Source organism: Triturus cristatus, chromosome 5_2 (genome assembly GCF_964204655.1).
Source record: "Triturus cristatus chromosome 5_2, aTriCri1.1, whole genome shotgun sequence".
NCBI classification, from domain to species: Eukaryota; Metazoa; Chordata; class Amphibia; order Caudata; family Salamandridae; genus Triturus; species Triturus cristatus.
The window spans coordinates 19,221,819-19,236,762 of record NC_140588.1 but is presented as its reverse complement, the minus strand read 5'-3'; the positions used below and the strand labels follow the sequence as shown (position 1 = coordinate 19,236,762).

Here is a 14,944-nt window from a genome sequence, read left to right as displayed (position 1 = left end):
CTTTGCTTCATTGAAGCGAGAGCAGGGAAACCTGCTCTCGCTTCAATGAAGCAAAGCAGATTGCTTTTCCATATGGGGAGCAGCATGTTAGCTGCTCCCCATGTGGAAAAGCAATGCCCGCTCCCGCAGGAGGCGGGGAGCCGGCTGAGACTGTGGGGGGATTGGGGACCCCCCCCACAGTCCCCAGCGAGAGGCCAGGCCCCGGGGAATGGGGTCCCCGGGGCCATAAGTGGCACGGGAGGGGAGGCCACGTGGCCCCCCTCCCCATTAAATAAATCAATGGACAGCCCCGGGGGAGGGGGTCCCCGGGGCCTTAAGTGGCCAGAGGAGGGGGGCTACGCAGACCCCCTCCATAAAAATATTTTAAAAGGTGGCTATGCCCCAGGGGATGGGGTCCCCGGAAAAATTTAATTTGGGGGCGAGTCCCTGGGGGATGGGGGCCCGCCCCCTCACAAGCACACACTGCAAACGCGCCCTGTGGCGCGTTTTAAATTAGGGAATTAATTTCCCTTCAATACTGGGGGTCCCTGGGGGCCAACTAGCCCACCAGGTACCTCCAGTAAGCGCCACAAGGCAACGTTGCAGAGAGGTGCTCCAGGCCACGCCCCTTTTTACACCTCTCTGCAACGCAGCCTTGTGGCGCTTACTGGAGGTACCTGGTGGGCTAGTTGGACCCCAGGGACCCTCAGGATTCAAAGGGACTTAATCACCCAACTAAAAAAACGTGCCACGGGGCGCGTTTGCACAGTGGTGAAGGTAGGGGGCGGGGCCTGAGGTGATATGTGTGCAAACACGCCCTGTGGCACGTTTTAAGTTGGGGAATTAATTCCTCTTCAATCCTGAGGTCCCCTGGGGGCCAACTAGCCCACCAGGTACCTCCAGTAAGTGCCATGGAGCTGCGTTGCAGAGTGTTGTGAAAAGGGGCGTGGCCTCTAAACACCTCTCTGCAACGCAGCTCCCTGGCGCATACTGGACGTACCTGGTGGACTAGTTGGCCCCCAGGGGACCTCAGGATTGAAGAGGAATTAATTCCCCAACTTAAAATGCGCCACAGGGCGTGTTTGCACGCGTCACCTCAGGCCCCACCCCCTTCCTTCACCATTGTGCAAATATTCCTCTAAAATCAGCCGAACTACGAATTCCGATTTACTCGCCTGTTATCAGGAGAGAACCCAGTGCTGCATCTTTTAGCCCAGCACTGACCCTGAAAAGTAATTCTAAGCGTACTTGCCAGTAACTTGTATTTCCATCCATAGGAATCCATTGTGTGGTTTTCAGCAGAAAAGTTTCTAAGTGTCTATTTTCACAAATTAAAAATATTCCTAAAAAATCGTCTGTATGACTTAAACACATTCTTTCAAATGTTTATAGGAGATTCACCAGTGTTGCATCCAGGATCTACCACTGAGTAAGAAAAAGTAACGATAACAGTACTTACCTGCTAAGTGAATTTTCTGCCATAGGATAACATTGGTGATTCTATGTGAAAAAATGGTCAACTTTTAAAATACAATAATATTTCCTAAAAATCACTACTGTAACCAAAACGCTTTTCCTCAACTGTTTACAGGAGATGTCCAAGGACTGAATCTAGCATCCAGTCCTGTGGTTAGAAAAGTAATCCATAAAGTAACTAATTGCATTTTACTAGAAATTCACATTGAACTCAATGTTGCATTGTGTTTGAAATTGTGTTGCCCATTGCAACAACTGTAACTACTGTACTTAAAATTCTATTGCCTATTTGCAAAGTATTTAAACTAAAGTAATTCATTCTGAGAAAGTATATTTTGTATTGTTATGTATAATGTAATTAAAAAAATAAAATATCTAAAAATAGTTTACAAAAATATAGTAAATCGGTATCAAAAAAATTTGTATAACAATTAATACATTAAAAATTGTCATTTACAAAACCTTTGAAATTCACTGAAAAATACATAGGTTTCAGTCCTGATATAGTTAGTAATTAGCATTTAAAAACCCTTTGAAATTCACTGAAAAAAACATAGGTTTCAGGCCTGATATAGTTAGGAATTAGCATTTAAAAAAACCTTACAAATTCACTGAAAAAACTATAGGTTTTAGGGGTGTTCTAGTTAGCTGGACATTTCACTCAAACAAAACCATTGAAATTCCTCCGATATATAATCCACTGCTGATGTCACATATTACATCATTCATGACATGGTCAGTGACATGACTCATGACATCTCAAATGACATCACTGATGACATCATCCACTTGACAATCAGATACAACTCATCATACACTAGTATAACCTTTCATCACTCACTGTAAAATACAGAGTGCCAGATTTAAAACCATTGACACACCAATACAAGTTTCTAAACACCCATTCAGTGAATCCTAGATCTACACACACATCTAATCACTTACCTATAGATTTACTCATACATGCTGTCAATGATCAATAGAACACTATCAAATATACTTATTCACCTATATCGACATTACACACGAGCACACATCCTACTCACTTATGCAAACAATGGATCATACTTACTTTTACTTCGCTATACACTTATAAAAACACCACTTCATCTATTCATATAGATAACTCATACTTAGTGTGTTATAAAATCACTATTACAAGTATACAGTTATCCATACAGACACTCATACAATCACTGAGTCTTCTGTATACTTATTTATATACAACAACTGACACATACACTGGCTTTTATTTTTCTAGTTTGTTGGACATGTACCATTGAGACATATTTGCTCATCGCCACACCCATAAAGATATTCACCCACCCAAACAACTGTAGTTTTAACTTCAGATACCTACTGAATCAACTATTCACACATCTTTGGGCAGTCACACCCCCCCCACCGAGCCCCACACACATTCACTCTCCCATAGAAATACTCAGTTAACTAATCAATAACTAATATAGACCTATGATTTTTTCAGGGAATTTCAAATGTTTTTTAAATGCTAATTCCTAACTATATCAGGCTTGAAACCTATGGTTTTTTCAGTGAATATATATATATATATATATATATATATATATATATATATCACTGAAAAAACCATAGGTTTCACACATGTTATAGTTAGCGGAAATTTTACTGATAAAAAACCAATGAAATTCCCCCGTTATAGTTAGTGCAGGCAACTATAACTCACGCGACCGCAATCCTCTGCTGATGCTAATACTGTATTTAGACACTTATTTGCCCATGTCTTCTTCCATACATTTTTAGCTATACATATATTACAAATATTTTTTTTTCATAAAGACACATATGTCATCAGCAGAAGATTGCGGTCGCGTGAGTTATAGTTGCCTGCACTAACTATAACGGGGGAATTTCATTGGTTTTTTATCAGTAAAATTTCCGCTAACTATAACATGTGTGAAACCTATGGTTTTTTCAGTGAATTTGCAAGGTTTTTTAAATGCTAATTCCTAACTATAACGTGTGTGAAACCTATGGTTTTTTCAGTGAATTTGTACGGTTTTTTAAATGCTAAGTTACTTTACGCCATTCGTGGCGTGCGCGCCCACTTAACGCAGTTCGTTCCGTGCGCGCACGGTGCGCTTCGCGCACCGTGCGCGCACAGTGAGCACGCGGTGCGCTTCGCGCACCGCGCGCCCACTTTACGCAGTTAGTGCCGTGCACGCACGGTGGGCACGCGGTGCGATGACAAAGCAAGAAAGCACGTCAACAAATCTGTTTCTGCTTTCCTCCGTGACTATGGTATGGGTGCCATTTACCACAACAACTTGCGTTATGACATGCAAGACATTTATAGAGGAGATGGTGTGCACTTCAATGATGAAGGGAACAGAGTCTTCCTCTTGAACCTTAGACTCTGCATCGGTACTTACTTGTAGGTACCACTAAAAAATCATTTCATAAACACAACGGCTCTTTTTAGAGCCCCCTAATATCTAAACACTTAAATCTGATTTTCATTTTTTTTTTCTACCGTACGCTTACCGTAAGCTTACCGTACGCGTACCCCGTGATTTTTTTTAAAATCAATAAATGTTTTTTTTGTACTTTTCTGTCCTTCTTTGACCCCCTTACAAATGTTAGGGGGTCTGTAACTCTCCTCATTGCCCCCTTTCCTTGTTTTCACTCTTTTTTTTCAGAGTGAAATACACAAAATGGCGGCCGCCGCTTCCTGGTTTCGGCCGATTCGAATGTTTACTAAGATCTAAGAGCCAATCAGAATCGCGCTCGCGCACGCCACCGTACGCTTACCGTAAGCGTACGGTAAGCGGGCTCAGATATATATATTGATTTAAAGGCTATTTTCTCAGAATCTACTGAACAGATTTACACCAAACCTACAAAAGGCACTTCCTTGACCTAGGGACTACCTCTCTGCCAAATTTTGAGTAATTCTGTTCAGCCGTTCGGGCTGTAGCTCGTTCTAAAGGTCCTATGGAAAAATGCATGGGAAAAACGCGTTTTGGGACCCCCCTTTTATCTCAGCCCCCGCTTGACGGATCCCCCCGAGACTTTCAGGGTAGGAGCGGAGCGTAGCGCCCCACCTATTTTGAGAAATTCGCGAGGATTCGTCGACCGGCGCCAAAGTTATTCAAAATAGAATGTTGAGGTTTTCCTATGGAAACGTGGTCCTAACTATAACTACCTACTGGCGACCGCCAGTAGGTAATATATATATATATTCACTGAAAAAACCATAGGTTTCAGGGACGTTATAGTTAGTTGGACATTTCACTCATACAAAGCCATAGAAATTCCCCCGTTCTAGTTAGTTCAGGTAACTATAACTCGCGCTGCCGCAATGCACTGCTGATGATGTCACATATTACATCATTCATGGCATGATTAGTGACCTCACTGATAACATCTCAAATGACATCACTGATGACCTCACTAACATCATCCAGTGACTGTGTTTCTGTAAAGTTTAAATATGTTTTATATATATGCCAAGGTGTATTGAAGAATGAGTGTGCGTATAAGTGTCTGGATGGGGGATTTAGTAGGTGCGTGACTGACTGTATAAGTGAGTGATTAAATGTGTCTTACTGAATACATGGGTTAGTAACTAAACTGTGAATGTCTGTATCAGTATGTCTGTTGTGTAAGCTGCTGCATGTGTTGGTCAGGAGCTACATGAGTGTTTATATGGGTTATTGATTGGTTGCCTGGGTATTTGTATGGGAGACTGAGTGTGTGTGTGTGTGTGTGTGTGTGTGTGGGGGGGGGGGGTGGGAGGTTTGTGACTGTGCATAGATGTGTAAGTGGTTGATTCACAGGGTGTATGGGTTCAAGAGAGCATGTGGAAACAGCTGTATGGGCTGGTGAGTGTGTGTATGTGTGTGTTGGTGAGAGATTGGATGTCTCAGTGGTACATGGTCAAGTAACTACATATGTAAAAGGCAGTGTATGTGAGAGTTGGAGTATATAAATGACTATACGTGAGAGTCCGTGATTGTGAGAGTGGCTGTATGTATCAGTGATTGTATAAGAGAGTAAGTATGTGTTAGTATATGTTTGAATAAATGAGGTGGTGTGTGTATAACTGTATGTGAGTGTGATTGATTCTCTGCATGACTGACTAGGTGTGTGAGTAATTCCATGGATGAGTGGTGGTGTGTGAGTGTCTGTATAGGTGTATGAGTGCATATGATAGTGTTTTATTGATGAGTGACTGTATGTATGAGTGATTGTATGGGTGAATAAGTGTATGTGTGTGTAGACCTAGGAATCAGTGAGTGCTTATGTAGTAACTGGTATTGGTGTGTCGATGGTTTCGAAAATGGTAGTCTGTATTTTACAGTGAGTGTATCAAAGGTTATATTAAAGTGTGAGGAGGTACATCAGATTTCACGTGGATGATGTCATCAGTGATGTCACTGACCATGTCATGAATGATGTAATATGTGACATCATCATCAGTTCATTGCGGGGGCGCGAGTTATAGTTAGCTGAACTAACTATAACAGGGGAATTTCTATGGTTTTGGACAAGTGAAATGTGGGCTTACCTCATCCCCACAAAATCAGTTGCTACTTTAACCGCATGGACGCTGACTGCCGTAGCTGTCATACTCCTGACACTGACATCTTGCACATGTTTTGTGTGTGCCAATCACTTTTCCAAAACTAACTTGGAATTGCTTCTCACCTGACATGCTGCACGGGACTCCAAGCCTTACATACTTGGGAGGTGTGCCAATTGGGCCTGATACGCCAAACAAAAAACACAAAACAGAGCAGTGAAATGGTTTATAGAACTGGCTCTTTTTTTTGCCAGCGACCAGGAGGTAAAAGTCACCCCCCTCCTCTGTTTTTCTGCTTGGGCACTCTCCATTGAAACCTGGGCGTAGGCTGAGTCGGGCACTGCGCTGCGAGGAAACCAAGGGCTTGCGCAAATACCCCATAACAGCTAGCTGGGACGCTCGCATAGAGGAGCTGTGCGCTAACCTGGGCAAGGCGGATCGCCCCCCTGATCTGATCAACGGCAGTAGCTGCCTGTCACTAATCCAACGCAACGCTTTATAGACTCAGCACATTATCAGCTTTACAATTTATCTCTTTGGTCCCACCAACATCGATCTTCAAGCACTGGTACTGCACAGTAAGTTCTGATCCATAAGGCAGGTTAGGGCCAGTTCTACCAATAATTGTGACAAAACTTTTTCTGTTTAACGATGTGCATAGGCTTATACCCTTCGCCTCCACTCAGACGCATCAAACTCCCTGTCATTATCGCCTGCAGCCTCCACATTTCTGCAATAATTTTCTCTGGAATTGATGCAAGTGTAATGTGCTGTGATGTGGCGATTATATTAGATTTTTTCCACATGCCTTTAACCTGTAATCTGTGCTGTGTGTTGCGACAAGTACCTATAAAATGCACAATACATTTTTTTTTTTTTTTTAATGAAGTGATCATGAGTGGCGATTTGGGTTGCTTGTATTCCCATCTGAAGGGGACCTGGCATGGCAGCTTGGGCTGGACTGTTCCTATCCAAGCAGAACTAAGATTGATTTGCATATGGCAGGTCTCTGTCTAGAGTGACACAGTGGATAAAAGACGGTGGATTGGAATATAACCTGAACTTTCACCAGTGGCTAAGGTTAATTCATGCATTTCTTCCACACTTTCATTTGCTGGTGACTCCACCAACACCCTGGTGTGACTTGATCTGCCCATACACCTCAAGTGAGGTGTAGAAGAATCCTTCCTTCTATTCCAAAATTTCTAAAACCTTGAACACTATGTACCAGGCCCCAAGGACTGTCCTGTTTTTATGTCCATAAATGCCCTTCTTCCCCATGAAGGGACAAAGCACAGGTCCCTCACATAGATAAGGATACATTTGTTGAGACTCAACTAAAGAAGATCTTCCAGGTAGTAAGTGGGGAATCACTCCCTACAGCAGGCCAATGCCATCATGACTAGCTGCAGTTGTCATCCTTGGCATGAGTATAGTAATTTTTCCTCTCTGCTCCTGGACTGTACCCATGAACATCAACCTGAGCAATGATGCTACGGACTAGAAATTGACAGTGCCGCAAAATCACAGGTTTGTCCTGCCTCTAGTCATTGTGCCTCAAATCCTCAGACTTCAACCCAGAAGCTATGGAAAAGTTCTTCTTGGTCTGCTTTGAAGGGAAAAACTTGTTTGATCCTACAGTGGAGAAGTGCAAAGCTGATGCATGGTGCGCAGCAGATCACCTTCACATTTGCACCTGGTAATGACCTTCCAGTCATCTTTTTTCCAGTCTCTGGAGTCCTTTCGACCCAAGATCCCAGCTGGAACCTCTTCCTTTAGAACCAGTCAGATTATCAGATTATGAGAAGATGTTTCTCTTGAAGGTCAAGCATGGTTCCCAATCTCAGTGGCACAAAGATATGAATTCTTGGACCAGCCACCCTTTTTATCACTGTCACAAGAAGCACACACAACACTAGATGGCGGAAGCTTTCGGTCTGACGCTCCCACTAGACCAACACAATCAAAGACGCCTCAGTAAGTGGTGAAAAAGGACCTTGCTTTAAAACTGCTGCAGTGTCAAGACTACAGCTTTTCAACACCCAGAAACATTTTCCTCTCCTATAGTTAAGAGCATTAAAATCCTTGTATTCCCCCCCGAAGGGAGGTTAGATAGTACTCTTATTGTGCTCTTATTAAAACAATACAAGGAGGGCTCAACCCCACCCTAGATCTTTATGATCTAAACTAGTTCCTTACCCTGCACAAGTGCAAGATACTTACTAAAAATCCAAGCTGCAGTAACAGCGTTTCTACATTATCAACAGCTGTACATCTGCCCATACATAGATGACTGTTTGATTCAAGCAGCGTTAAAGGAGGATGTAGGGTTTGTTCTAGCCCTTTCTCTGGAAACCTCATCAAATTTGAATTACCAATGAACTCTCCAGAAAGCTTTCTGGTTCTGTTCAGGACAGATCATTAAAAATATCTGGGATTCACCCGAAACACAGACCTCTTATGCAAGCAACACTTTCCCTTTTTAAGAAAATGAATCTTTTCCTCCTGAAAGATGACTTCAGAACAACCATGCAAGCCTTAGTCCTCTCCCACCTGGATGGAGACAATGCTCTTCTCTTTGCAAAATTGTCTCCTGATACCACCTTAACACCCCTGAAATGAGTACTACATGGTGCAGCATGTTTATTCAAAGTCTGGAATAAATTCAACCACATTACCCCCACGTTAAAAGACCTACTCTGAGCTGCATCGCTTATAACTCCATCAGTAACACCCCAGCTTGCTTGGCAAACCAACTAGCCACATCTGGGAACACCAACAAACTAGGAGCTTGGATATCTCCAGACTGGAGACAAAACCTTGCTAAGAAGGAAAAAATCAGGAGGCAAACCTTCTGTGTTCATGCTCTTAGCATCTGGATCAGCATCCCTGTTGACATCAGATAAGCACCAACTCACCTACAACTCTGAAGAAAGGAGCACTGCCCAGACCCAACAAGTCTATCTGTACCCCCTCCCACCCCCAATAAAGAAATCCTTCCTGGGGGCCAAGCCTCCTCTTCAGCACTTCTTTGCTCTTGAGTAAGGTGTGTGCTTTATAAATGCCAACACATACATGCATACATACATCTACATACAAAGGCAAATATGGTTGGGCAGGTCTTTCCGAAGGTGAAGGGCTACCATGAGAATTAGGTTTCAGAGGTGACTGGAAGATACTCTTTTGCTGAGTGTAGGATGGATGTAGAAGAGTATTGGATACTTCCGTCTTGCAGGTATTTGGCAGCTGTACCTTTCAATTTATTTGTATGCTAGGCAGAGACTCTCCAATCTGATTCTGACTTTTGCTGATAGCCTGTATATGGTTTTTAGGTGTGGTACTGCTGATTCATTGTTTAATCCAATTACGAGTCACCCTGCTTCATCTCACACTGTCTGTTTATTCTCCTTGAATATGCAATTACATGCATTCTGTGTGTTTCACTTTTTAAGCTCTTTCAGTGCTACTGAAAGTGGTGTTAAATCACTGCATTCTTAAATTTGGTTTTATTGCTAGGGTAAGCTGCTGTTTTAACTAGTACATTACTCAGGAAATTGATAAAGGAAGTTGAGCAATTCTAAAAAAAAAACATGTTGAAATTAACATTAAAGATACAGCATTTGACTGAGTATAAGACTGACATTGACGCCAGGAGGTTATAATTACAATTTTGTAGATGTCAGGCCTGCATGTTGAGAAAAAATATGAATGTGACAGAGTTAGGTTTCTAAAATGTTGTTAGTGGCTTATGCTATTGTTTTCATTTTGCATTTATTTTCTTTTGCAGGAACACGTCTTCTGGGTTGTGTCACTAAATACTCTTTTTATACTTGTGTTTGGTAAGTTTACTTTTTGCTGTTTTACATTGTACTCAAGAAGGTGGTGGTATGGATTGTAGCTATGCTGTTCTGGGTTTGATTTCCAATCTTAGCATTGACCAATAATTTTGTGATTCTAGGTAAATCGCTTTAGCTCCCTGTGTGTCAAAATGTAACTTTATTCAATCATGTTTATTAAAAAAGTAACATAACTAGCCTAATGGTGCCCCATTATTATTCCAGTTAATATATTCACTTCGGCCCATATCACACCCCGATTTCAATCATTCAGTCTCATTGGGGCATCACTCGCACTACAATTCTTTTGCAAGTAATTGCGACTATCTGTGTCGAAACGGCGACAATATTAATTGCCTGTACTAAAGCAAAAATCCCCCCTGGATTTCCAAGAAATCTCTAGATGCCCCTCTGGATGAGGATTTGTTCATTTTGTTTTGAACAGACAGCTTGCTTGCTGCTTAAGCACTGCTTAGTTCTGTATTTTACATGTACAGTCACTTCATCTTCCACTTCACTCAGTTTAAGGAAGAGCACGCACTCTACGATAATAAAGGGATAGGGGGTGAGGGGAAACGCACCCGAACAGCGTGAGGGGCGGGGAAGGTCCCGACACCAGGAAACAAAGCCGGTCTGCCCGGGGGTATGGGATTAAACGGCCTGTTTGTTTAATTCGACCCTCCCCGAGATTCCGGCTTCTCAGTGGATCCCCGTACCCCCTCCCAGCGTATAAGTTCGTGGAGAGGAGAACGCACCTGTTGTAGCCACGACCCTCCGGGGCCGTGGCGGGGCGCGGCGTCCTCCTCTCGTCCTTTAAGGATCCCGGTCTCTTCGGTAACAGCTCCGCGTCGGTCCTTGCTCATTCCAGGCACAGCGACTTCCTGCTTCCGGTCGACTCCTTCCTGTTCGGCCCCTTCCGGTTTTAAGAGCCAAGGATTGTGGACAGCGCTTCCCCTTGGGGCGTGGTCTTCATCTTCTTCCTCCGTGTTAAAGGGCCAGTCCGCAGACGGGGGGCACCGTGCTGGATACGCTTGCTTCCTTTGAATGTCAGGGGGCTGAGAAAAAAGGAAAGAGCCGGAGGACGGGGGTAAGTCATGCTCGTTAACGGGGTTGGAGGGCGAGGACATTCGACAGTGTAGTAATCATTTTCTCTGGTTGTGTTTTGTGTTTTCCATGTTGCTATCTATTAATGCTTCTGGTTGACCTTTAATTCATTGTGGTCTTATGTGTAGTTAGCATCCCAGATTTTTGTTTATTCTAATTTACCAGGATTTAAGCAGCACACTTGCTGTGGCGGCAGCATTCCATGTGTGATCAGTAGCAGTGAATAGGACCCTTTGACCCTGTTACTGAAGTGAGGCCTACAGGGTCACTCCCCTTTTTAATACTTCTGAGGTGTGCTTAACTTACCCCTGGTCTACATCGGGTAGATGTGGAAGGGCTTGTGTGATGGAAAGATGTACTGAGTGCATGTTCTTGCAAGAAGTACACTGCACAAAGGGTGAAGTGTGGTACAGTGCATGTGTGGTAAATGTTTGTGTGCTGGCAGTGTGGGCTTTTAGAATAACACAGATTTATGTATTGCTACATTTCTGTAAGCTGGGAGGGACATGCACTGGAGGATGGCAGAGCCAGGCTGTCTCTCTGCATTTCAAAGGGTCCTTTGATTCAATGATAGATCACAAGGAAGGGGGACTGAGCACATCTAAGGAAGAGAATGATGAGGCTGATGAGGGAATCAATGATATAGAGTAGGGCTGGGTGCCTAGGATTCACCTTTTGATGCACATGTCACTGTGGCAGACATCCAGGTGTGAACTCTGTTCACTCCCATGAATCTTGTTGTGGGTTAATCAGCTTTGGAGTCCTATGTGATGTGACAGACATCCTTCAGGCGGAAGAAGAAAGGGGAACGATGTCCATTTCAAAGACAACAAGTATTGGCATAGCCAACAGGTCTCACCTTTGGGATGTTATAAGTTTTTAGATATGTTTTATATTATTGTATGTGCCTTGTGAGACAGGCAAATGCAGCGTATTTTCTTAAACACGCCCCTTGCCGGCGGCTCAGGGGAGGCCCATTCCACCGGTAGGCTGAGAGAGTTGAATAAGGTGTGAACCAGCAAGTCTATCAGCAGCTCCAGCAAAGCATGCGTCCATCTTTGAATGGAAATCATCCAAAAGAAGCATCCACCAGGCAATATAAACATATATATTTTTTTTTTCAGGTTTCATTAGGTTCTTCGCAAAATGACTTCAACAGTCACAATATCTACAGAAATACACTGCATTAAGGCACCCCTTAAGTCTAGCGAATATTTTAAAACATGCAATTTACAATAACTTCTAAAAAAGAAAGGTGTGTATGATCATAAAATGTGATCAGGCTTCTGTTCAAGTATTTAGAAAAGAAATTCGAACCATGGCGTACACAACAGTCGGAAACTCTACAAAATGATGTCCAACATGGCCGCCTAGCTCACACTCTGGAAGCCTTCCCCTTGCCTACTATTGGTTAATCAATTGACCTTTCCACCCCGCCCCGGCAGCTTGCATGCACCATCAAATTGCAGGCTGCTGTTCCGGAGAGCAGCAGTGAGGCCGGTACGTCACGACTACAACTCCCTTCTGCCCATCTTAATTTACAGCACAAATGGCTTTATACGACACTGGAATAGCGCAAGCTACGCTGACTGCATAGAAAAGAAGCTTTTACTCAGTTTTACTCAGGCAGGCTGAGAGCATGGGTGATTTCCAATCCCAACATCATTCATACATTTAACGCATGAATTCAACCTAATTGTTTTTGGACGTTACTCTGACGTGATACCTCATGAATAATGCATGTCACAAATGCACACTGTTAAGTACATCGGCCAGTTAAAATAAATAAATACAACATCTCTGCGTCAACTACCGTTCACTCACGCTCTTAGACAACTACCAAACCCGTATTGAATTAGCCTTGCGCAACAAAATAACTTCTAACGCCTCATTGTTGCTGATGCGAACTTATACGGAGTTATAGAAGTTTCCCAAATATGTATATATTAAATTTAAGGTTACAAACATCAATCGTCTCATTTTCAGAATCACAATGTACATTTCTTGATTTGTAGGTGGCAATGACCACAAACAGGCGTTCTATGAAAGTTAAAGGAGAATAGAAAGAGATCAACTAAGCTTGTGCCAAAGCGCACATTTACCCATGAATAACTGTGCTCTTCTGACCCTGGACTCTGCAAAATTTGGGCTGTGCATGTGGCATGTGAAGGGAGGGTTGGTTAAAAAGAATGGCGCGTGAGAGAAGCGGGGGTGAGTGAGCACGGCAGTGCGGCGAACGTGCTAATTAAAAACAGATGGCAACATGACCCCGAACAGATGGCGCCCCTGCTCAGAACCGCAAGACGTAGGCGGATACGTTTCCTGGGAAAGGTGGGACATGCACCTGCCTTTGCCCAATTGCGTGCTGTCTTCAGAAAGACGCACGCAAAGCCCAATAGAAAAAATGCTAAAAAAACACACATGCAAGAGCATGCGCGCTGTGCTAAGTTCGACCTAAAAACAAACAATGGGGTGACCCAATTTTTAAGCTCGAAGGACCTGGGTAAAGAATGATACAAAAAACAATGGTCTGATCGGGGGAAACAACTACAACAGAAAAGTGATACCACTACTTTCTCCAAAGCACTTTATGCATTCGGTATATATGAACAATAAATGCAATATATCCTGAATAAGTCAAAATAAAAGGAGAAGACAACACAAACGCTCACACTTGTTGGTTTAGATGAAGGGCTAGGAAGACCCAGATGAAGGATTGTAGTTTGGATTGTAACTAGTTGTAGTCTAACTGGGATATAGGGTAAGGGAGAGATTGAAAGAGAGAGAGAATTCTGGGGAGGACTTTGGTTTTGATGACATTAATATTTCCCAGCCAAGATAGGTATAAGTAGTGCCATCTCTGTAGACCTTCAAGGATATTGTTTTGATATAGCCCAGTAAGCATTGCTTAGCAGTTGAGGTGGCTCATAAGATTGTGGTCTCCCTCCGTCTGTCTGTCTGTCTCCCTCTGTCCGTCTCCCTCCCTCCGTCTGTCTGTCTCGCTCCCTCCCTCCGTCTGTCTGTCTGGTCTCCCTCAGTCCGCCTCCGTCTATCTGTCTGTCTGTCTGGTCTCCCTCTGTCTGTCTGTCTCCTTCTGTCCTCCCTCTGTCTGTCTGTCTCCCTCTGTCTGTCTGTCTCCCTCTGTCTGTCTGTCTCCCTCTGTCTGTCTGTCTCCCTCTGTCTGTCTGTCTCCCTCTGTCTGTCTGTCTCCCTCTGTCTGTCTGTCTCCCTCTGTCTGTCTGTCTCCCTCTGTCTGTCTCCTCTGTCTGTCTCCTCTGTCTGTCTGTCTCCCTCTGTCTGTCTGTCTCCCCTCTGTCTGTCTGTCTCCCTCTGTCTGTCTGTCTCCCTCTGTCTGTCTGTCTCCCTCCCTCTGTCTGTCTGTCTCCCTCTGTCTGTCTGTCTCCCTCTGTCTGTCTGTCTCCCTCTGTCTGTCTGTCTCCCTCTGTCTGTCTGTCTCCCTCTGTCTGTCTGTCTCCCTCTGTCTGTCTGTCTTCCTCTGTCTGTCTGTCTCCCTCTGTCTGTCTGTCTCCCTCTGTCTGTCTGTCTCCTCTGTCTGTCTGTCTCCCTCTGTCTGTCTGTCTCCCTCTGTCTGTCTGTCTCCCTCTGTCTGTCTGTCTCCTCTGTCTGTCTGTCTCCCTCTGTCCTGTCTGTCTCCTCTGTCTGTCTGTCTCCCTCTGTCTGTCTGTCTCCCTCTGTCTGTCTGTCTCCCTCTGTCTGTCTGTCTCCCTCTGTCTGTCCTGTCTCCCTCTGTCTGTCTGTCTCCTCTGTCTGTCTGTCTCCCTCTGTCTGTCTGTCTCCTCTGTCTGTCTGTCTCCCTCTGTCTGTCTGTCTCCTCTGTCTGTCTGTCTGTCTCCTCTGTCTGTCTGTCTCTCCCTCTGTCTGTCTGTCTCCCTCTGTCTGTCTGTTCTCCCTCTGTCTGTCTGTCTCCCTCTGTCTGTCTCCCTCTGTCTGTCTCCCTCTGTCTGTCTCCCTCTGTCTTGTCTCC

At 44.0% G+C, this 14,944-nt stretch overlaps 1 protein-coding gene across 1 annotated transcript in view; it reads left to right on the top strand.

Moving 5' to 3' along the window:
- The window catches only part of MARCHF6 (membrane associated ring-CH-type finger 6), a 1,340,093-nt gene that overhangs the window by 317,505 nt on the left and 1,007,644 nt on the right, over nucleotides 1–14,944 (top strand). Inside the window, exon 10 of the mRNA XM_085606770.1 lies at nucleotides 9,807–9,858. Within this exon, the coding sequence (XP_085462896.1) occupies nucleotides 9,807–9,858 (52 nt within the window). The remainder of the gene's footprint in view (nucleotides 1–9,806; nucleotides 9,859–14,944) is intronic.